At 44.3% G+C, this 24,671-nt stretch overlaps 1 protein-coding gene and 2 long non-coding RNA genes across 4 annotated transcripts; 2 read left to right on the top strand and 1 right to left on the bottom strand.

Moving 5' to 3' along the window:
• Positions 1 to 891: 891 nt before the first annotated feature.
• On the top strand, positions 892 to 15,965 carry cbsb (cystathionine beta-synthase b). Of its 2 annotated transcripts, none has more exons than XM_077002400.1 (15): positions 892 to 1,037; positions 4,355 to 4,690; positions 5,602 to 5,708; positions 7,435 to 7,569; positions 7,975 to 8,054; positions 8,640 to 8,844; positions 9,458 to 9,549; positions 9,975 to 10,100; positions 10,577 to 10,661; positions 11,570 to 11,675; positions 12,109 to 12,186; positions 12,791 to 12,925; positions 13,218 to 13,326; positions 13,867 to 13,951; positions 14,804 to 15,965. In XM_077002400.1, the coding sequence occupies exons 2-15, from the start codon at positions 4,362 to 4,364 to the stop codon at positions 14,938 to 14,940; spliced, it is 1,809 nt and encodes a 602-aa protein (XP_076858515.1). In that variant the 5' UTR covers positions 892 to 1,037; positions 4,355 to 4,361; the 3' UTR covers positions 14,941 to 15,965. The 2 variants fall into 2 exon arrangements, with proteins under 2 accessions (XP_076858515.1, XP_076858516.1); XM_077002401.1 differs by lacking the exon at positions 892 to 1,037 and adding an exon at positions 3,236 to 3,303.
• Positions 15,966 to 15,976: 11 nt separating this feature from the next.
• LOC143512285 (uncharacterized) lies at positions 15,977 to 19,825 on the bottom strand. The gene is made up of 3 exons (XR_013130416.1): positions 19,456 to 19,825; positions 17,139 to 17,316; positions 15,977 to 16,720 (listed from the first exon to the last, which is right to left on the bottom strand). It is a non-coding gene; the product is annotated as an uncharacterized LOC143512285 (long non-coding RNA).
• On the top strand, positions 19,521 to 22,738 carry LOC143512284 (uncharacterized). The gene is made up of 3 exons (XR_013130415.1): positions 19,521 to 19,830; positions 21,525 to 21,659; positions 22,161 to 22,738. It is a non-coding gene; the product is annotated as an uncharacterized LOC143512284 (long non-coding RNA).
• Positions 22,739 to 24,671: the final 1,933 nt, after the last annotated feature.

Raw genomic sequence — 24,671 nt, 5'->3', positions numbered from 1 at the left:
ACTCAATGGTGTCTTGAATTCTGGCCTATCGGTACTATTACCTGTATTCTGTGATCAGAAGCAAAGCACTTTGTAAGTCCGTCTGGATAAGAGCGTCTGCTAAATGCCGAAAATGTAAATGTAAATAGATCTCGACACTGTAGAGGTGTCTGAAGAGATTAGTAATGCCAAAAAGCTCTACTGATCAAAAACAAAGGAGAAAGGGGATTCTATAAAGACAAATCACCTGAAAACAGACTGGGAGGTGTACTGTTTAATAAGTAAGAACACGTAGGAAAGGTTTTATTAAAGCTGCCAAATTGCGCTTTGGATTAAACTGAGTGGCCATTAGGGATTTTTGTGGTTAAATGTTTTCGTGATATCTAAGACTAAATTGATTTCAGAATAATGTTGAGGGAGAACATTTGCGTACACTCCCATTTGGAAGCATTCAGAAAAGCAACTTGCCTGATGAAGCCACCTATATAATATTGTGTAGGTCTGCCTTGAGACACCAAAACCACTCTGACATGCATGGACTCCCCACAAGACCTCTGAAAGTGTCCTGTGGTACCTAGTCCCAAGATGTGAGCAGGTGAAAGTCCTTTCAGTGACGAGGAGAAGCCTCCGTATTGGACATCATTTTCCAGCACAGATGTTATGATCAGAATAAGATCTGGTGAAGCAAGACAGTGCCCACAGCATTACACTTCCTGTACCGGCTTTGCCGGCTTCCCTTTGTACATCCTGATGCCGTCTCTTCTCCACGTATACGACGCACACGAAAACGTAACTCGGGGGCGTTTGTTTATGGCCACGACGCGAAGGCACGACAAAATAGCATTCTATGATTGGCCGAAAGAAATAAGTAGACGCCCCCGCCGCAACCAATCATCGCACGCCCTGAAGAAAGATGACCCGCCTCTCGACCGGGCATCTATTTCGCTTTTTAACGCACGCGAGCCGCTGGTGCGCTGTTTCCTCCTCGCTGTTCCGAAGGACATCACCGTCACTGTTACCTCCTCGCTTTACTCCGTCCACCTGTATTCAGCGTCCAGGTGAGTGAGTGTGTCTCGCCGTTAGTGATCACCTACATTAGTGATTAGTGATACTTCTACATTAATTCACAATGTAACCTGACAATGTCACCGTGCGTGTCCTGCATCACACAGTTGGCTTGGTTACTTTTTGAGAAAGGTGCCGTTTGGTAACATATTTTAATGTCCTTTGGTGCCCAAAACAAACAAGAAAACAGGTGTAATGATTCATTTTAACGTTTTGTATCGTATCTACAAGTCACAGCATCACTGGGTTTGTCCCACAAAGCGATATTGCATCATCCGGTTCAAACGTTCAGTCGGCGTGAGAAGCGTCTGTACGTGCTCTCTACCTACTTAAGTATAATGGTTCATGTTCCTCTTAAGAAGCAAACAACGGGTTACGTATTCATGTCTAAAACGATTATCATGCCAGATAAACTACCTGGTTATAATATCGAGACACAGTAACATGCTGGGATTGGCTAGCCGCATTCCTTTGCTGTTCTGTGTTGAGTTTAAAATCACGATGGTGTAGGTTGACTTGGCCCTCGTTAGAGGTAGGTTAGACAGCTTTTTGTTGACTAACGATATAATTGTAAAGAAAACAATAATTGGTGAAATTATTTGTAGCTATGATGAAATTATCTGCTATTATTGCCGATTCAGATAATAATACTAGGCATTGGTGTGTTTTAAGACACACAGTTCCTGCAGGCTAGTACACAAAAATGTTTGTTTTTTTGTGTGTGTTTTGCATGTAAACGCTTCTCTTATACCGTTGTCCAGCGTTGTGATACCAGAATGAGAGTTTGTCTCGTTTTGGGTTATGTTCAAAAAGCCTACTACATACTATATGCGTACAGTATGCCTCATGTAGTATGCTTCCAAAATAAAAAAATTCTATACAAGGATTACATTCTTCTCTGGTTAAATATTTCGGAACACGACTAGAGTTGTGTTAATTGTGTACTGCATCCCCTCAGTAAATATTTCACAAGTGTGCGGAACCTTCATACATGGAAGTGACCTCCTAGAATGGTTTGAGATATTATAGGCCTACTGCATACTACTACGTGGACCAGTATGCAGTATATACTGGGTATAGCAGTATGCAGAATGAAGTAGGCTATTTCGAGCACAGCCATTGAGTTTTTATACTGCGAGACGTTTTGGAAAATAACTGATTCATTTATGATTATTGTGTTACAACCCTAGTAAATACAGAGATATGGAGAGTTTTGCAGCATAGGTCACTAATTTGTTTTTTTATATGCGTTATATATACACACACACAGATATCTATATTACACAAATAATAAAAAAAAGATTATGTAGCAATGACTTCAGTGTACATACAATGTATATAACTTCCCTAACTCCCTACGAAATAAACAGGAAAGGCAAAAAAATAACACAACCCACCCCTACAACACCAAAAAAAACAAAAAAAAAAGGTTGAGAATTTTATCTAAAGGTCCTACTCAACCTCATAAAATCTAACTCGTAAGGATTTACTCCAAAAGACAAAGACCCCAGCATGTTCGTGACCACGTGGAGTCTACTGTTCAAGACCCCAACCACCGTTAACCCGGCGAAAATGAACCGTCGGCAATCTCAGCACTAATAGAGACGTCGTGTGACAACTCATCCAGTCGTTAGTTCCGTTACAGCGCCATCTTCTGGACGATCTGCAAACGGCACTAAAGCAGCAAGGAAAAGCACAAACGTCACCAAAACGGCAATAGCCGTAATAATTGTCACGGTTTGATGAACAAAACTTTAATTAAGGAACTAGTTAGATCTCGTTTCTGTAATAATGATGCATGGATATGCATATAACAACTGTATCATGTAGGCTATAAAGGAAATTATGCAAGAACAAAATAGGGAAGATATTAAAATACTTTCCTGCCTGTTGTTTTTTCTTCATTCGAAACTTCAAAACAGGTAGGGGAAATTATAAATAGCGTTTGTTTAAATGTGGTTATGGTTGAAATCAGCAGATTTCATGTGTTAACCTCAACAAGTTTTACATGTGTTAACCTCAACCTCCAACTCCCTCCCATTCCCCAAGTTCCTATACAATGATCTATATTACTAATATAGTAATATAGATCATTGTTCCTATATACGCCCCCGCCACGCCCCCACTGCCACACCTCCCCGCAAACTCCGCCCCCAAACACGCCAGAGTGGTGTTGTCTTTCAGGTTTTATCACACACATCCTGTAACACACAGCCATGGACTTTTAGTGCCAGTTTTACATCGCTGTATATGAACACTGTAAGTACTCTCAGTCATATTACACACGAGTTAAGTCAGAAGAAGGAAAAGCTAACATAATTTAGAAAAGCTAAATAATTAACATGCCAGAATTTGTTGAGAGTTGTTAAGCTAGGGCTGATTAAATGTATTAAAACATAGTTTGAATGTATGACCTCTATGTAAAATGCTTTATATTGGTTTCTCTTGCATAAGAGTTGAATTTGTTGTTTTTGGAAACAGACTTAGAGATCTCACTATCTCCTGAACTGGAGCAGCGGGGGATTCATATGAAATATTCTATTATGCACAATGAAACCTGTAAACATATCTGTAATAGTCTTACATATCTTTTGAGCTTCATCTCAGAAACCAAGCTTTAGTTGGTGGTTTGTGTGCTCATTTGTTTGTTTAATAATACCCAAAACGATAAAATATTTGATGCAGTCCTCGTGCTGCAGCTGCTAACACCTTTTTTGTGATGACATGGAGGTTAGTGGGAGTGTGTGAAGGGGTGTTGTTGTGTATTTGAGACAAGGGGGGTGTGTCCAATGCTCTTGGGTTGATGTCAGTTTCTTGGCGTTCTCCGCTGTGTCTTGTCCACATTTGTACACATTATGCAAGGGACTTCATTACATAGGTACTGTATCCAAACATTTCATGCCAAAAGTTTATAGTCATGCATAACTGAAGTGGGAGGGAGTGTATCGAGTTCCAGAAGATTCGCTGACTGGGACTCTTCAGTAGCAAAGGTTAGGGACTCAATATATCTCCAATCGTTTTTGCAGGACTTTCTGTAAAAGGGCTCTGTTACACATGTAACCTGTCACAGTGCTTTTTCTGTAGGGCTGTAACTAACTGTAACTGTTAGATCAGCACATATCTAATTGGAGTGTGTGTGTGTGTGTGTGTGTGTGTGTGTGTGTGTGTGTGTGTGTGTGTGTGTGTGTGTGTGTGTGTGTGTGTGCGTGTGTGTGTGTGCGCGTGTGTGTGTGCATGAATCTGTGACCTGCATGTGTGCACGTGTTTGTATGTTGTGGTTTGTATCCTCCTCTTCTCTCTCTCCCGATAGGTGAGCCATGCCTTCAGTACAGTCCGATTCAGACGCAGCTGCTCCGGGTTCCGTCTGCCCCCATGCAGCCAAGAAGGTGGCGCTCCTGAACCGAGAGGCCAATGGCACGTCAGTGGCCAACGGGAACGCAGAGCTCAAAGACGCCCAAACAGACGTAGACGAGGGCCTCCGGGTGGACAACGAGTCGCCCCACGCCAACAGTGAACAAACCGACCAGGGCGGGAGCAGCACACAGGGCCTCTCAGAGAGGAAATGGATCCGGCCGGATCTGCCCAGCAGATGCACCTGGAGTCTGGGTGGTCCGAACACGGACTCGCCCCATCAGCACTCCCAGTGGTGAGGGACAGGGAAGCTCTGAACACCAGTCCTGCCAGCGTTTATTTATCTGCATCACAGAAGCCATTTCTGTGAATCGTTTATATACATCAGCATCTTTTGAGCCTCGGCTCTGTTAACATTGGATTACATTTGCATTAACATTACATTAACATTTATATTACATTTACATTTATGTTACGTTACATGTATATTACATTTACATTACATTTACATTTATATTACATTTACATTACATTCATATTACATTTACATTGGTTTCTTTTGAGCCTCAACATGTTGCCTGTACTAAAGTCTTCAAGAGGTTCACGTTGGACATAAAAGCTTTTCTGTTAGCAACAATGGGTTTTGGGTTCTTGACTCAGAATGGAAAAAGTCCCTGTGAGAATCCTGTTATCGCAGGCCAGGGCCCCTAATGGCACTCTTGGTTTGGATAGGCTGACTGAGCCAAGGTTGGCGGTACCAAGGCACTCGCTTTCCACCTGTCTGGGGCTTGGGCTGGTAGTGCTGGTGGAGATTGCCAAGTCATAGTGACTGCACAGGTTCATTTAGGGCGACACCCACAGTTTAGAGGCAAGACAAACTGTATGAACGCGTCATCTTCATTCTGAGCTTCTTTTGACTTGAGTCACCTCCAAAGTTTCAGTTACCATACTGTCAATTGTGATTTTAGTCCTCCACATTTACCCATCTGTGCAGTGAGAACACACACACACACACACACACACACGCTAGTGATAAGTATAAACCCAAAGTCACTGCAGTATTTTTATTATACAATTACAGTTGTCAAATTGATCTGTACCCATGTAGCAAAAAGAAAAGAAAAAAAACATCCATTCATTTGTGCCGTGTGCATTGCCCACCAGACTTGACATACTCAAGACTTGACATACTCTGTCTTCTCACAGTACCAAAGCCCCCAGCATCCTGCCCAACATCCTGGGAAGGATCGGCCACACCCCAATGGTCCGCATCAACAAGATCCCAAAAGCCTTCGGGCTCAAGTGCGAGATCTGTGAGTAAGAGTCTGTGTTGACTTCTTATGCTTATCGTGATGATTCAGTTTGACATTTAGTAGGTGTGTTGGAGAGAGGATATTCCAGATTGCGCTGGACTCTGGACCCTGGGCAGAGATGGAGGAGGGCATCTCGTTTTCTGGCGTGTAGAGTTGAGCATGTTCCCTGCTTTAAACACACCGTTTACACTTTAATAATGTACAGTAGATAATTAAAGAGGAGGAATGCGGTGCAGGACTGAAGTGAACCCAGTACCAGGTGTGAATAAGAACTAGATTCTCGCTTGTGTGTGTATGTATGTATGTGTGTGTGTGTGTGTGTCTGTGTGTGTGTACATTTTTTGTGGAGGAGTTAACGATGGAATCAGGTTTTCCCTGAGCGGCGTGAATAAAGCAGAGGTGAATTATCATGAGCAGAATGACATTTCACCTCTGTCCCCGTCAGAAGAAAAAAAGGTTTGGAGAAGGGAGGGAAACTACTGTCTCACAAGCAGATTTCTAGAACATTCTGGACGTTAAAACAAGTAGAACAGGCACTTTCTGCCTTCTGCACACACATGTGCACTCACTGAAGACGAAGGACACAAGTGTATAATATTCCTTCCCCTTATCTCTGGCCTTCGCCTTCTGTTTTCCGTTGTGGGTCAGAAAATCTCACAAGTTGCTGTAATCCACAGACTAACCACAGTAGTGAAGGTCAACAGTGAGCAGGATTATGGTTTGTCACAAGGGTTCACATAATGCCATTCCTCGGGGATACCAAGGCTGTGTGGTATTTAAACTTCTGATCCTTTTAGCAACAGGGATCATTCATTCAACTTCACAATGGCATGGTTATAGTGACAAGTCTACAAATGTCTTCCAATGAAATGTCAACTCAGGAAAAGAAACATTAATATGTTTTTTTTGGTTGTTGTTGTTTTATTATTATTATTTTTTATCATGCCCTGTTGTAGCAAAGGCCTACGGCAGCAATGACTTCCAGGAATTAAACACGTGCTCTGACCACCAGACCACAGAACCAGCTTTCTGCTAACTCTGACAGTAGCCATTTAACCTTCCTCAGTCAGAATCTCCAGAGCCTAACATGTTGTGTGCTGTCAAAGTAGAGCTCTTGTCTGGCATGAGAATGCTCTGTGGAGCAGTCCAGAGCTGCTCCGACCTACAGGTAGAGCTGTGACAGAGCTTCCAGCTTCTCTGTCCCCTGCTCTGAGGGTGATGGAGTTCAGCTGAACAGGCCAGGCTGCTAGGGCGAAAGCCCCCTGTTCACCAGTCCATAAAATGCTTAACAAAGCTGAAAACCAAGGATGTGTTGATTCTAGAAAGTGCACATGAAGTGGATTTTGCTTCAGCCGCCTGAACACCGGCTTTGGCATCTTAACTATGTGTGTGTGTTCTATCACTTTCCTCATGAATGATTTTATGAAAGAAAGAATGTTGCTTCCTGGAATATAAAAGCAGTGGTAACCTTTGTTCATTGAAAGCATTAACCAGCAATCAGATGATAGGTTGATTACCCTTTTTCAGTCGTCTTAAAAGTACAGGGCTTGTGGAGAAACGTGGACATGCATACACTTGTGAAAATAATCCGGTTTACAGTCATTGCATGAAGAATTCAGCTGTGCAGAAATGATTCAGATGTGGGTGAAAAGTATTATCAGTTGTAGCCTGGTCTGATGTCTTGGATGTTTTGTGTGTGTGTGTGTGTGTGTGTGTGTGTTTGCAGTGGCGAAGTGTGAGTTCTTTAATGCTGGAGGCAGTGTAAAGGACCGCATCAGTCTGCGCATGGTAGAGGACGCAGAGAGAGCTGGACTCCTCAAACCTGGGGACACCATCATCGAACCCACCTCTGGAAACACAGGTGTGTGTGTGTGTGTGTGTGTGTGTGTGTGTGTGTGTGTGTGTGTGTGTGTGTGTGTGTGTGTGTGTGTGTGTCAGTGTAACAATGATAATTTCTAGTGCACATATGATGGGTAGTTTTACTACCATGTGCTGTCTCACAGTGCTGAACGCGCTGCTGACACTTCAGTGCATTATTCAGGACACCGATTATCCAGAACATTCAGTGCTATTTCATTAAGACAGTGAGAAAGTTTACCCAGAGATTCCAAACACACAAAATGATTCCAGTCTTTTTAAGGACTCTGCGCACCATTCTGTATAAATGCATTTCAGGCATGACACATCACTTGAGCTTTGGATTATAAGATGTCAAGTTGTGTGTGTGTGTGTGTGTGTGTGTGTGTGTGTGTGTGTGTGCTCTCAGGTATTGGCCTTGCCCTAGCTGCAGCGGTTAAAGGCTACCGGTGTATCATTGTTATGCCGGAGAAAATGAGCATGGAGAAGGTGAGTCTGAGGGAGTCTGAGGGAGTCTGAGGGAGACTGAGGGAGTCTGGGGCATCTGAGGGAGTCTGAATGAGTCTGAATGAGTCTGAGGGAGTCTGAGGGAGTCTGAGGGAGACTGAGAGAGGCTGAGGGAGACTGAGGGAGACTGAGAGAGACTGGGGGAGTCTGAGGGAGACGGGGGAAGTCTGAGGGAGACTGGGGGAGACTGGGGGAGACCGAGGGAGGCTGAGGGAGGCTGAGGGAGGCTGGGGGAGGCTGGGGGAGGCTGAGGGAGACTGGGGGAGTCTGAGGGAGTCTGAGAGAGGCTGAGGGAGACTGAGGGAGACTGAGGCAGTCTGAGGGAGGCTGAGGGAGGCTGAGGGAGGCTGAGGAAGTCTGAGGGAGACTGGGGGAGACCGAGGGAGACTGAGAGAGGCTGAGGGAGACTGAGTAAGCAAGGAAGGGAGAGAGAGATTTTGTCAGGTGAAGCCTTATATTAAGCAAACTGTTCAATAAAACACAGAACACATGTATAAGGACATGTGAATAAGTGTGCATTATTTACACATGTGTAAAAAAAAGAGTGTGTGATTCGTGTGTTGTCAGGTGGACGTGCTCCGTGCCCTTGGCGCCGAGATCGTTCGGACCCCCACCTCTGCCCGTTTCGACTCTCCCGAGTCTCATGTGGGTGTGGCCTGGAGGCTGAAGAACGAGATGCCCAACGCTCACATTCTGGACCAGTACCGCAATCCCAGCAACCCCTTGGCTCACTATGACAACACTGCCGAGGAGATCCTGGAGCAGTGTGATGGTAGTATTGTGTGTGTGTGTGTGTGTGTGTGTGTGTGTGTGTGTGTGTGTGTGTGTCTACTGAGCGTAACATTTTATTTTCTTTGCCTCCATTATATTAAGTGAAATGAGGCAACACGTATTACAGTCTCTAGCAGCGCCAATTATAGAGTGATTATCATGATAGAACAATAAAAGGTCTTTAAAGCCAAGACAGCTGGATTTCACTAAATGGATTTACCCTGGTCTTGAACTTTACCACTTTCACCCACCACAACTCTGCCCCCTCTAGTGTGTCCCCACTAGTGCGTCTCTCCTCTAGTGTCTCCTCTAGCGAGCTGTCCTGTCCCAGCTGATTGCTGATAGTCCACAGGTTTCATCCAAGCAGGTCGAGAAACGTATCCATGCGTTTGTCTCCAGCAGGCTGGACTCTGGTCCAAGTCTGAATGTGCTCTCTAAATCACAGTGTAGACCTCAAATTGATAAATCACTCAAGGGCATACCATCCACAATCTGGCGTGCTAGATTAGTAAGATAAGTCTCCAGGTGCAGTACTAGACACCTGGAATATTATACATTACACCTTGTATTGAGAACCCCTGACTGTAAGTCTTCTTCTCCGTGTGCTCCTGCAGGTAAAGTAGATATGTTGGTGGCAGGAGCAGGGACGGGTGGCACCATCACGGGCATCGCCCGCAAGCTGAAGGAGAAATGCCCCGACATCAAGGTAGGCCTCGGCCCTGTCCACGGCACTGGAGTCCGCATCACCAGAACCGCCTGTGATATAGCCTGCTGTTAAACTCGCGTCATTAGAGTGATGAGGTGACTGTAGCAGTAATGAGAACAACTGGGTTGCTGTTTTATCATCTTGGGTTATTGTCTTGAGTTTGCTGTGACTGTCCATAAATATTTAAGTAAATCTTTATATTTAGAATAGTGAAAACCATTTCCTTAGATTTGACTTTAGATTTAGATGTACAATATGTATGTATAATGTGAGGCTACTTCATTATTAATAATTATAATATTGAGAATTAATTGATGTTTTACTTCCATATATAGCATTTTTAAATGGATCCTGTTTACAGGTTAATGCAGTAGAATGTGTGTGTATGTGCGTGTATGTGTGTCTGGCTTGTGTGTATGTTCTAGATTATTGGCGTGGACCCAGAGGGCTCGATCCTAGCAGAACCAGAGGAGCTGAATAAGACGGATAAGACCCAGTACGAAGTGGAGGGCATCGGCTACGACTTCATCCCCACCGTACTGGACAGATCTGTGAGTGCAAACCAGCAAGAGCTCATGCTTGATTTATGGGGTGGGATGAGAAGACGTATGTGCATAAATACATGTGTGAAGCTTCAGCTCTGGTCTCGGGTCTGTTTTTGCCCCTTGAAGATCAAATTAATACTTTCAAAGACGTGTTTAGCTGACCCTGGGACAGTAACTTTACCCTCCCAGGCCTGATAGACACTTAATACACTGGGAATATTTTGTTGCGTCATCTCTGAGTGTTTATTTAACATCTTATACTTTCATCGGAAAGTATAAGTCTCTCCTTCAATAAGTCCATCAGAAGAAATGTTGTTTACCCTTTTTGTGGTGGTTGATTATGTAGCATGTGGGTCTGAATACATTTATTTGATTACTAGTGTAGTATTCGGTGGGGATGTATGTAATGAGCAGTAAATACTCATTAGATGTTACTCCAGGCTGACATGTTACTCCAGGCTGACATGCTCCCCCTTTGTCAGGTGGTGGACGGCTGGTACAAGTCTAACGATGATGAATCCTTCACCATGGCGAGGATGCTGGTCCGAGATGAAGGCCTGCTGTGTGGTGCGTGCTCACTTTCCTTCTCCTCTTGCGTGTGCGTGCGCATGTGTGTGTGTGTGTGTGTGTGTGTGTGTGTGTGTGTGTGTGTGTGTGTGTGTGTGTGTGTGTGTGTGTGTGTGTATGTGTGTGTGTGTGTGTGTGTGTGTGTGCATATGTGTGTTTGTGTGTGAGTGTGCATATGTGTGTTTGTGTGTGAGTGAATTTTGCTTTCCAAAAATTCAGTATCTTTTTACTGATTTTCCTATTCCAAAATTTACACTTATTGAAAAGAATAATACATTTTGTTAGAAAGTGGGTGGGACTTATACGTTCAACAAGAGAGATTTCACAGTAGAAAAGAAGAAGGATTTGCGGGTGAATGGATTTACTCACCGTTGTTGCACATGCTGAATCATGACGCTCTTGCAGTGAGAGAGCTTGCATCATCTATTCTGGCTCTTAAAGGCGCACGCCGCCTCTGTCAGAGCCCAGGGAGACTAGCCGTCTGGGGCTGAGTAGCTGAACGTGGTTTAGGTTGTGACACGTTTGTGACGCTTGTGACACGGGAGCTTCACCAGAAACCGATCGTCTGCAGATGTGTAGGCATGATGTATTAGAGTGCTGTCAGTTCCGTCAGAGGTATCACTGGGCTGACCTCTGACCTATGAACGGGGAGATCGCCGGCTTGTCGTGACCACACATTCCCCCGTCTTGCTAAATGATTCCATGGGTGGCCAAGCAATTGCTGGAAAGATGCTGTTTTTTACATTTGTGTCCTTAAGGTATGATTTGCTGTGAACAGAGGCTTGAATTGCATAATGACTCTGAACAAGTATATTTTATCTTGCATGCTAATCCAAAAAAAGGATTTAAATATTGTGTGCGCGTGTGTGTGTGCGCGTGTGTGTTTGCGCGCGTGTGTGTGTGTGTAGGTGGTAGTTCAGGCTCTGCGATGGCTGCAGCGGTGAAGATGGCTGGTGGACTGAAGGAAGGACAACGTTGTGTGGTCGTCCTGCCAGACTCCATCCGAAACTACATGTGAGCAACCCTGACCCCCCAGCACAGCCCCTCCCCCCTGACCCCCCCAGCACAGCCCCTCCCCCCTGACCCCCCCAGCACAGTCCCTACCCCCTGACCCCCCCAGCACAGTCCCTACCCCCTGACCCCCCCAGCACAGTTCCTACCCCAGATCCGGCCGGGTAACCCGATCCCGCCTGTTCCTCAGTGCTCCAAGAAACCTTACATACGTGCACACACACACACACACGTGCACAAACTCACAAACACACACACACACACACACACACACACACACACATGCACAAACAAAAACAAGACAACAGAAATAAAATTTAAAAGTACTTTTTAATGTTCTCTGGAATTTTCTTTTAATGGTGACAATATTTCGGCAAATGTTTGTACTTTGTGTGTAATGCACACGTAAATAATTTACCATGACATTCTCTCCCAGGTCCAAGTTCCTCAGTGACAAGTGGATGTGTGAAAAAGGCTTCCTCAGAGAAGAGGATCTGATGGTGAACAAACCATGGTGAGAGACACAAAGAGAGAGACACACACACACACACACACACACACACACACACACACACACAAGCGTGCACGCATTATGTACACAGTGACAATAAAGATAATGTGTAAAACAAGTCCTCTTTTGTAAAACTTTCTAAAGCGTCGGTTCAGTCATGGATCAGTTCTATGTTATATAGACGAATCTGCATATGCAGGAGAGGTGACACGGTGTCAGCAGGTTAACTCAGAGGATCGTGACACACACGGTTGTAGTTTTGATTTGGCACATGAAGGCCTTGGTAATCTGCTGAGGAGCTGAATCAGTTGGGCATCAGGACCCAGCAGCGCGAGCGGATCATCCTGCTGCTTCTGCTTTTGGTGTTTCAGACTTATGTAGGCCAGACGGTCACGCATCTGTCACCCGCTGGCAAGACGGGCCGCTCTAAACATAGAGGCTCTTCAGCTGCACATGGGTGTAGGCCAGAGAACCCAGAGAGCACCGCTCTGCTTGAAGTTCACCATCGAAACGTGATCTAATATGTGCTCTCTCTCTCTCTCTCTCTCTCTCTCTCTCTCTCTCTCTCTCTCTCTCTCTCTCTCTCTCTCTCTCTCTCTCTCGTTAGGTGGTGGAATCTGACTCTTCAGGAGCTGCACCTGTCTGCTCCCTTGACTGTTCTGCCCTGTGTCACTATTAAAAACACCATTCAGATCCTAAAGGAGAAGGCCTTTGACCAGGCCCCTGTGGTCAACGAGGCGGGGTACGCTCTCCAAACACACAAACACCTGCTCAATAGGTCACTTAAGGTAATCCAGTAGGGGTGGGATCATAATCGATCTCAAGATTACCTTAAATAAATTCCGGTGGTCATCATAAAATTACATTATTACTTACATTATTACTTTCATAGGAACAAAATAAATACATTGAACAACAGTGATGTTATGGGTATCTGTAAATTGAGATGTATAAAAATCTAGATCTCATTTTTCTCAGGAAGTTGTAGAGTTAGGTCTCTTTCACTCTCACTCTCACTCTCTTACTCTTTCCAGGGTGATTCTGGGTATGGTCACCCTTGGCAACATGCTTTCGTCTGTGCTTGCTGGTAAAGTGAGTCCGTCGGACCCTGTTGTCAAGGTTCTCTACAAACAGTTCAAACAGGTGCACGATCACTCCCACACACTCCCACACACTCGCACCTGAGAGATTACATTTAGACACACAGAAAGGTTTTTCATTCCACAACATCGACACAACAATGCTCCCCAGTGCTCCCAGACACGCCCACTCAGCAGAGCCTACGTGTCTCCCACACACCCCCACACACCCCCACACGCCCCCACACGCCCCCAGACCACGTGTGCACACGCACACTTCAACGTGCCCAGACTGGCGGACTCCTGTCAGAGGGATCTGTTCTCAGCGTCCTCTCTTCTCCGCTGCTGCATGAAGCACCTCAGCAGAGTTTAGCATTGCACTTCTGCTGTACCTGAAATGCTATAATGCACATATCAACTGAGTAATTAACAAGACAGCAACTGGGCCGATTCTCTGAGCCTGTAGGGGGTCTTGTACTGGGCCAAATGTTCTATTCTTTCTCATAATTAATGCAAACTTAAAAATTAAAATAATCATTCTGCATATTTTTCCTCCATGTAAGAAAAAACAAATCCATCTCTGTGCTTGTGTGTACACACGTAGGTCTGCCTAAAAGACAACCTTGGCAAACTCTCCCGCATCCTGGAGACAGACCACTTTGCTCTGGTGGTACACGAACAGATCCAGTGTGAGTAACCCTGTGGTGTGTGTGGGGTTACCGCTCTTACCCCTCTCTCCTGCCTCTGGACGTGTTTTCACCACAGTCCTGCGTTTGCAGGGGTGTGCACGTGTTTGTGCACGTGCATTTGTGTTCATGTGGGCGTGTACGTGCGTGCTCATTTTGCTCTCTGTGCTGGCTTTGTTGACTGCACTGCCAAAGCTGGCCATGGTGCACAGGATCCAAACAGCGTTTGCTAATTATTTTAGAACATTTTCAAGCAATAATATTTCAGCACCTTGCAATGCAAAATCACACCAATTCCATATAATGTTTATCTGCAGTATAAAAACAAAATAAATAATAATAATTATTATTAATAATATAAAATGGTAAATATAAATAAAGCTTACTTTATATTGTAAGATAAAGGTTGTACAACTAAAAAACTAATAGATTTTATAAAAGGGGAAATGGATGGTGTATCTGCTTTTTGCTGCAAAGGCTCATTTGATACTTCAATGATTGAGTGACTTTGGTATTTGTCCAAATTTCTTAGCTAGTTTTCAACACCTGAAGCGGCCACAACGCTCACAAAGCGGTAGTTCAGGAAACAGGAAAGAAGACTACGGGGGGGGGGGGGGGGGGGGGGTGTTAAGTCTGTCTCCTGCGTCACAACTATGTGCATGTGTGGCGTACTGCCCAAGGACACAGCAGTGTGAGCAGAAGCATGGTCATGAACTTTGATCTTATCATGGTAATACCTGTTGCTTCAACAGGTCACTGAGTAGTTTTGTTTGCCTGCTTTGGGACTGGGATCTGAATTATGACGTGTATGTGCAGACTGATCTGTAACACTATTTCTTTTCTGTCTGTCTCTAGACATGACCAATGGATCTTCTGTTCCGAAGCAGATGGTGTTTGGCATTGTGACGGCCATCGACCTCCTGAATTTTGTGACTAGTCGTGAACGAAGAGGTCGTACAATGTCTGAGTGCTCGATCCCTGATGACCTGTAGCAGTTTTCTGGCCAATACACACACACACACACACACACACACACACACACACACACACACACACAAAACACACACCCAAATATTAACACAGCAGTTTTTGAAAAGATGCATAGAAAGCTGGAAAAAATAGCAGAATCAAATACTTTTAGTTTAATGTGATTTGTTGTTGTTGCTCACACCCATGCAGTCATGATCAGAAAGAGGAAATCTTACAGTAAGTAGAAATGAGTAGAATGTCTGATTAGTATTTCTTTAAAGACACTGGATTACTTCCCCCCACGTATTGCTTTCAGGTTTATTTTCTCAGACAGTAAATGCTGATATTATCAGTGCTTTTAGAGTGGCTTTATTTTAAGTGAAATAAAACTATGTAGATTTACAATAAAACATTTTTGAGATGTATATATTTTAAATGAGAAAAAGGCAAGCTTTATTTTGGGTTTATTACATTGTTGACTTTGAATGCAGCTATTTTCTGTCCTGTGCATGCGAGAATGACAATGTTCCTATATGATTTGGCACGCATGTAGGGTTATACTGCCCCCTTGTGGCAATGTGACTAACCTGCAGCAGAGGAGGCCCGCCTTCGCCAGTCATTCTTAGTTTCTTCGCCCAAGTTGATCTTGGTTGGTCAATAATGGGTGTGGTGAAACACGGGTGTGTTTGGAAAAGCAGACAGCATCCAATCAAACTTTGAGAATAATTTTCTGCCATTGAAAACGGGTGTTTAAGTGGACAAGTGTAAATAATTGTGTTTTTTGCTCATGTCCTGTGGTCATATCCCAGAAACCAAACCTTTTTTTCTTTGTGTACATTCTGTTCGTTTTACTGTGCATTTTTTGGTCAATTAAAACTGAATGTAAGAGTGGAAGGTGATTCTTCCAAAGGTGTCTATAACCTCACTTATAAGGTTACAGGGCTATCGGGTTGTGTGTTTACTGTAAAACTTGTTTCTTCCTTTTTGGATATGTTTTATTCTGTAATGAATTTGCTACTGTTTTAAATAAAAGCTTTTTTGTCCCCGAGTAGATTTGTGTGTTTTCTGCTTTTGCCACCAGAGGGCAGTAAACACACATTTTCTCTGAAAAATCCACTTTTCTGAAATCTTGCCCTGTGAAATGGGTCAGCCCTTCAAAAACCCAATAAGACATCAGGAAACATATTGGGTTTACTGATGGCCTTTACGTAAACACACACACAAGACATTTTCAATATGCCATTATCAGTTACCAGTCTGCAGTGACATTAAAGGAGAGGTCAAATTCAGCAACTGCTAGTCTTGGTTAAATATTGGGTGTTGAATGCCTTCAAAAGAGGCAAAAGGCAGATGGAGTCTTTTTCACCGGTTTAGGCCTAGTTCTCCCAACCAAAATCCTAGCTTCTACCATTAAAACAGTCCTTGCATAAATGTCAATGGACAAGTTCTACTAATCCCATATAAAGGCAGGGAGATGCAGGTGTAATTAGACATTAGTGGGAAAGGCATTTTAACGTGCATTAAAGTCATTCAAACTATTTAAGGGCATTCAAATGGAAGGTAAGTAAAGTAACTTTCGGAACTGGAAATAGTTGTAACATGAAATGTTTGTAACCAGTTGTCCTGTGGAAGATGTCTTTACAAGAAACAAGAAGTGCAACTAACTGAGAGGAGAATGGACAGGCCAGCCCTCCGTTTCAAACACCAGCACGTCTCCTGACTCTGTCATGTGGTGATCCGCCTCGTGACTCAAGCAGGATGTTGGGGCTCATGTTTGCCAGGGTGGTTTGCCCACTCTGCAGTCTGGAGAGGCAGAGTGCATTTAGAGATGCTACTGGCATGATTCCTCCATGGCCTGAAACAATGCAAATATATGTATGGTTCTGCAGTATGATTACTTATCACACACACACACACACACACACACACACACACACACACACACACACACACACACACACACACAAAACCACACATACACATGCAATAGGGGGTTTACCAGGCTTGAGCACAGAAACTGTGTATGGCAAACAGAGGAGTGACCATAAGCAGGTCAGGAGGAAGGAATTAGATTATGTAACACGAATGTGGTAGAGGCAGAGAGGAAACCCTAGCACACAGTATATTATGAGTGTGTGTGTGTGTGTGTGTGTGTGTGCACGTGTGTGTGTGTGTGTGTGTGTGTGTGTGTGTGTGTGTACTCTTGCATGAATGCACACACGTTTTGGAAGCTTTTGGGCTGGGATGGATGGTGCCCCTCCCGCTCTGCCTGGACGGTCTTCGGGAACGTCATCTGCTCCTCCTGGTCCGGGCTTCCTGGCCCCCGGCTCCTGTGTGTTATGGGAAATCCCTGCTTTGTTCTCATCCAGGAACATCATCCATTTTATCATGAGAATGGCCTGTGAGCAGAATACTGAAATATAACTGAGGTTTAACTGCAGTACTGAGGTTCCGGATGACCTCTAAAGGGTAATACCTGTATTTATACATAATGACCTCTAAAGGGTAATACCTGTATTTATACATAATGACCTCTAAAGGGTAATACCTGTATTTATACATAATGCTGGTACACAATTTCAAACAGAATGTATATGGTCTTGCTAGAATGATGAACAGGAAATAATTATCTCATTCTGTTGGAACAAGTAGAAATTGGTTTGGTCATTTGTATTGTTTGTGTGTGTGTGTGTGTGTGTGTGTGTGTGTGTGTGTTCTTCCTGTGAGGTGAAGGAACCGTATATTTCCCTGCCGTAGTGGTCTTGGATCAGTTAAGGTTGAACTGTCGCACACACTGTCTCTCCTCTGTAAGGAGATCCAGGATGTAGCACAAATCAAAGGGAGACCTTAGAATTATTTGAGTGGAAGGTGATGGTGCCTGAGAGAGAGAAAGAGAAAGAGAAGAGAGAGAGAGAGAGAGAGAGAGAGAGAGAGAGAGCAAGAGAGAGAAGCAGATCCATGCAGCCAGCTTAAAGAGCCTCTGCCACACAGACAGACTCTATTTTCCCTCGAAGGATATCTGTGCATGCCAGTTTCACTGACAGCTGCTGGAATGTAAGGAAAATGACAGCCTGTATTGCAGAACTGGTTCTGTCATGCGGTGCAAGTGCGCGTCATTAGCCAGATTAGTGCGGTGCAATGCTGCACAGCCACACACTAATCGGAAGAGCAGGGACACAGGAGAAGCCTCGAGCAGAAACAGCACTCCTGTCCCCCCCATCAGACACCATTTACATGTACAAGAGTTCTATTTCCCCCAGTTCAGTCCCCCCTACACACACACACACACACACACACACACACACACACACGCACAGTTGTTAAAGGCCATCATGTCTTGAGTGTACGTGTCACTTGCGTCATCCCTGTCGCTATGGTGCCATTTTTGCAGAAATGTATTCAGGTGATGAGTAGAAGTTCATTAAATGATCATTCATATTAAAGATCATTATCTAACAAAGTCTGTTAAAGGCTGTCCTGCTATGCTGTTACCATAAATTACATTTTCCTTGCATTAGAATTTCATCCTTTTGTAAGCTCTGATACAAAAGGTCTTGACAGACGTCTATTCCCTATGCACATTACCCTTAACCACAACACTGGCTCTGACAGATTGAGGCCATGTCAATGGCTTTGATGTGACAGCATAATAATCATGCTCACGCTGAACATATTCGTGCTTTATTGTATGTTGGTTTCCAGCAGTGCCCCCACCACGTGACCTCTAGGCATCCTGAGGCACTGGATGACCCCACCGGGCATGGACTGTGGATTTCGGGCATGGTGACATGGCCCTAATTCAACACATTCACTGCAGCTTTGCCTGTCAACACAGTGGGCTGTAAGACATGGCGACCGTGGGCTCACATAACAAGTCGCCAAGAACATGTGGTGTCCTTTTAGCACGAGCTGGTAGTCTCCGTGTCCTCACGGTAAGGGCTCAAGGTCCTTGCCCTGCGCATTCTCAGGGAAGAGATTTGCGAATGCCACTGACGGCTCTCGTTTTGGGATCTGAGAGCCGGCTTCAGAAAGCTGAACTGCATTTAACATAATGCTTTGTGTGCCCACAACTATTTCTTCACCCTTTTAAAACCTCTTTAATGTGTCGTTTGCTGTGGTTATGCACTGAGTCAGCTGTCTGCGAACATGCGCTACAGAAAAGTCAGTCTGGTGCATCGGTGTGGGAGAACTGGCCGTGGGGTTCTGATGCTGTAATCAGCAGAGCTGCTTAGACTACTGAGCTGAGCGAGTAAGTGCAAATGCAAACCAGACAGCAGACGTCTCCTTCAGATCTGTGGAGAAAGGCCGGTCTGAGACAAAAGAGACAGCTGGGTCAAACAGGAAAGATGGCCAATCAGAGAGAGGGAGGGACAGATAACAGCGAATTGGAAAGCAGAGGAGAAGGAACGGGATGACCTCACGGCAGACATGACTGCCTGGTGGTCTACAGGCACCCCGGCTAGACGTGTGGGGCTCGGAGATACTACACCATGCTGTGTTTGTCATCTATTGTGTCTGAGAGATATTAAATCACGTACCTGTAGGCTTAGTTACCCATGGCTGATCACACCCCAAGGATCACTTTATCTTCATCTTGATTAATGCACACGCATACTGACTCTGACACTCCAGCCTCACAGCACAAGTGTCAAGGGTTCCTTCATGGGCACCTCTCTCTCTCTCTCTCTCTCTCTCTCTCTCTCTCTCTCTCTCTCTCTCTCTCTCTCTCTCTCTCTCTGTCTCTCTCTCTCTCTTCTTCACAGAAAGGTCACGTCCTCGTGCAGCTCTCATATGTAGCCACGTTTACTTTGAAGACAGGACTCTGCCCTCGAGAAAAGCCCCGGAACAGATTGCAGCGTTCAGCGAGGCAGAACGAAGTAGCAGAGAACGCTCTTCAGAGTGCAGCAGACAAGGTGTGTGTTCATGTGCGTGTGTGTGTATGTGTGTGTGCGTGTGTGTTTGGGCTAGGTTAGGGGGCGAGGTAAAAATGATTTCAGTTTTAATTTGAGTGTTTTGCGTCATTGCTACGAAAGCCATAAATCACAGGCACAGCTTCCCACTGCATTAGCCCCGCCCCCTCTCCCGCCCCTCCCCCACCCCCTCCTCTCCTCTCCTCCTACAGCAGCTGGAGCTCCAGATGATGACGTATGAGTTATCACTGAGAAACAAGGAGAGTGGGGGAGAGTCAGAGAACATGTAATAACAAAGCCACTCCAATGGAAAAATATAGGGAGAGACTGAGAGGGGGGGATTGGGGGGGGGGGGGTACACATACTTTTGTGGATGGAGAAAAACGTAAAGAAAAAACAATAAGGGCAGTAAGTAAAAGTGGTGAGTGAGATGGTTTGCGGGTGTGGGCTGCAGGGAGAGGTGGTGTTAGATGGGGAGAGAGGGGGAGGACAGGACTAGTGAACAGGAAGAGCGGCCGTGAGCAAGGGAACAGGTGCAGGAGGGAGACGCCCACTGCAGAGTAAACACTCATCCTTTCCATTCTGACTAACGTCATTGCCACCATGCGGGTGCAGAAGGATACTGTGTGTGTGTGAGTGTGTGTATGCATGTGCATGCATGCGTGAGCACGCATCTGTCCTGGAGTACAGGGAGTGGGACAACCGATGTTTTAATATTTACATTTCCAATCCATATGCAGAAAAGGCCTTTCTATTTCTATCCCAGGAACCGTGTCTTGTCTCATTACTGTCTTCCCTCGTGTTTGGTTAATGTTTTATATGTAGTCTATACTCCATTCCCTCGGAGGCCTTGAAATGTGAACAGGGCAGCTGACCTGTGGCCTGCCAAGAAAACCTTCAGGCAGAAACCGTATTTTGCGGTGAGAAGCTGGAGCAGATGCCCGTTCTGATTAGCCTTCATTTGGATTGACACTTTAAACTATATTGCAGTTAAGAAGTGCTTTTCACTCACTGGTGACTCACCTCCCCTCTCATGGCTGAATCTTAATACACTACACCCCTGATTTACTATCAAAGGGCTCAAGAGTCATATGATGCTTTTTCCTTATGTCCTAATACTGTAGCATCTTCTATAGCGCACCGATTGTAGCTTGGCCAGAAAGGAAGAGAAAGAAGACCTACAAAAACCACATTGCAATCACTGCTCCCAATGTATTGTTTTGCAAATCTGGTCCACAGCCAAAAAAAACGGCTCCATTTTCCAGAAACAATGTTTTTGTAAACACTCTGTAAGCTAAATTAGGTGACATCAAAGGCAGTGGAGCCGCACTTAGCCAAAAGAACAGCCAATGAAAGAAGGCCACTCCTGAAGGCGTTGGTCACGAGCCCAAGAACAACAGCAATATAACAACGCTGACTGTAGTCCGCAAATGGCAGTGTCCTTACCTATTAATGGCTGTGAATCACCACCAAAGTGGCTCTCAAAAGTTGCTGACGCAAAAAGGATTATCAGGAGTTTTGCCTTCAGTGCAGAGGGAGGCTAACTGTGTTAGACTGATGTTATTCATGGGAAATAGACCTCATCTGTTTTCTCCCTGCTGGCTAGATATTACTTGAGCATGTTCCCAGAGTCTTAAACACAAGAGTCTTACACAGCGTGTCTTTGTGCTCCAATCATGTGTTATCTGTGTTTTCAGCGCACATTCCGTAGACGAGGATGTCGAGGTGCGTGGCGAGAACATTTCCTGGAGTCCCTCCAGAGTAATGGCACAAGGCCAAAAGTACCCAACAGTCTCAATCAGAGGAGTGACCCGTACCCTAGTTCTGGCAAAGTAGGCCTACACACCCTATGAAAAAAGATTGCATTTAAAAAAGGATTTCACTCATTCAGGTGGAATTAATAAACGACCAACAGTACATGTTAAAATTCTTTACATTTAAAAGGTCCACTGCCTTCTATACATTGATCAATGTGCATCCTGTTAAGCAAAACGATCTGTTCTGTCCAGCCACGTCTGCGCAGCGTTACACGTTGTGCCTTTCAGAGTGAGGGCAAGAACTGCAATTGATAATTCCATGAAAATCCCTAATAGTGCAGTAGTGCAGCATATATAGGTACTATATAATGCGCCAAGTCGTACATATACAACATAGAAACCTTAATTACAAAACTACTTCAACCGTATTATGTGTGAAATGAGCAGTGATGTGACTAGGACCAACTTTCCATTTTGAATGATGTGAATTGCTGTTGTATTTGCGATCGTGTTTTGGTTTCACTGTTGCGTTTTTTTTTTTTTTGTTAAAATTCAAATTCGATTTTGCACTTGCAGGCCACCGTACTCCACGTCATAGGCCCACGCTGCTTAAAGGGAGTGTGTGACGCGCTCAAAGTGTGACACTGCTCTCGAGCTCAAGGTATTGTGCTAGGACAAAAGGAGCTGAACACTTAAGCAATGGGTGGGAATCTCAGCGTCTGAATCCCAGCGGGATATGGAGGCCTCGCAAGCTACGTGGGCGTTACCGCGGCAGCTGTGACGTGACGGAGGACCCGAGCGTCCTTCAGAGAGCCAAGTCCCACTCAGACTCTCTTCTCTCAAGTCAACCTCAGCGCTCTTCTGCGCGTCACACGTGTGCCTCGCAACATGTGTGGCATGCTTCTGTAGGTCACGTGATACTGCATGTGTAACTAATTCAGCCAGTATTTGGTAGAAATGTACAACTTATAATTGCATTTGTGTTTCAAAAATTAAACGTACACCAAAATGAACCTGCAACCTATTAAGGCCATTCGCATGCATTTTAACCTCGGTGTAATGGTGAGGTGTTATAAAAGAAAAACTAAAAAGATCAACATTTAATTTAGAATACATATATAGGATGCACGCAACCAGAGAAATCCTAGCAGGGCGAGAAGGAGCGGGTGAGTTATGTGCTCTCACCCCCCCCCCCCCCCCCCCACCCCCCTTCCTCCAACACTCCCAGGGTCAGCTGCTGTGTCGGATGACGCACATAGAGCCCCAGTTAATATTGTACAGGAGGCACTGGCATCTGACTGAGCATTCCATTACAAGCTCTTCATGCTGCGTTCACTCAGCAGCTGTGTGCTGATTTAGCCCCCCATTGCTACCCCCCCCTCCCCCCCAACATTACAATGGCATGCCAATTAGTAGTGTTGGAGTTTAACCATGTGTTCCAAGTTCCACGTTTTTTTAATCTACTTAGAAGAAAGGTAGCGCTTATGAGAAAACTGTTACAAGTGCTAGTCTGTGAATTATAAAAAAAAACTCAGTCTGCCAAACTGCAGCCAAACGGCCTGGTAGTCCTACTGTGCGCCAGTAGTCGTTATGAGTTATGTAATGCAGCTAGGACAACAGAGAGGACAACAGAGTCTCCTCATTGCTCCATTTGAGTTACAGTATGGTTCAAGTGCTTGGAGTTAACCCTGGAGCAGGGTTACTGCTGTCCACAGAGTGAACAGAGAAACTCAACCAACCTCCTCCACTGTTTTACTTCTACCTTTTTATATTAGATAGATAGATAGATAGATAGATAGATAGATAGATAGATAGATAGATAGATAGATAGATAGATAGATAGATAGATAGATAGATAGATAGATAGATGACAATGAGAGAGATAAGAGTGAGATACAGAGAAACTTGGTAAAAAGTAAAACATCTCGGTGGAGTTTTAGTGTCAAAACAGTTTGATGAAATTTGATACAGTGGCTAGGTTTACATGTACACTTTCATTCAGACTGAAACCATTCTGATTGAAGATTTTGGGTCAACTATTTACATGGGAAGAAATCTGATATGGTCTGTGCCTACATCTTCAATCAGAACAGCTGTGCAACATGTGTGCATAGACCACAGGCTGAACTGATTGACTCTGTGCTCTAGATGATGGTGATCTGCCATAAATCCCTCACGATGCGAGGACACAAAAGGAAACCTGGTGTTCAGAAGTTTTCCATTTGTTCCAACGCTTCAGTCAATCCTGGCTTCCTTCTGAGTTTTTTTTTTGTGAACGTGTTTCATCCTATATTACTTTTCTTCCATTTTTTCGTCCAATTATGTGTAGTTATATAAGGGGTTGAATTCAAAACAATCTCTCCACAGAGGTCCAGTTGACTTTGGAAGCTGTTATTTTTTTGTTTGTAAAATGCTAATTTAATTTAAATACAAACCACCTGTGTAAGAGTAAATGTTTGGGTTCTCATGTCAAACCATTTTGACAGTTTTATTGCTCCCAAATAGAAAATTGAGCACAAATATTTAACTAGACGTCATGTACACATGGTCATTAATGTTTATTAAGGACATATTTATTAAATTCTTCCTGGTGTGGTGCCCAAACGGGTTTCCCTGTCCTCTTAGCTTCCCCTTGTTTCCAGTGGCGATTTTCAGTGTTATTGGATGAATCACACATACCAGAGCTAACAGCCTTGGGAGGGAACCTCTACATACTTAGGAACTTGTGTGTCTAACGACTAAAAGTGCTTTTGTATACTTAAATATATCAGTAAATGAATGCAGTAATACTAATGCACAATGGAATTAGCAAGAGTGACACGTTTTATAATGAAATATAATGTCTAATATAATGTCTAAAACTTGCTTACTAAGCTAGCTTGAAACTAGAAATAAAGGCATGATTGTTAAATACAAGTTAGGAATTCATGTAGAGTACCTATATATCTGTATTATATTTTAAATTTGATAATGCAGTGAATATCAGTCAATCAAAATTTATTTATATTGCGCTTTTTACAACAATTATTGTCACAAAGCAGCTTTACAAGTGTCCGAGTCTAAACCCCCAGTGAGCAAGCCAAGGGC

Source organism: Brachyhypopomus gauderio, chromosome 4 (genome assembly GCF_052324685.1).
Source record: "Brachyhypopomus gauderio isolate BG-103 chromosome 4, BGAUD_0.2, whole genome shotgun sequence".
NCBI classification, from domain to species: domain Eukaryota; kingdom Metazoa; phylum Chordata; class Actinopteri; order Gymnotiformes; family Hypopomidae; genus Brachyhypopomus; species Brachyhypopomus gauderio.
The sequence above is the reverse complement of the archived record's forward strand: the minus strand, read 5'-3'. Positions and strand labels throughout refer to the sequence as shown.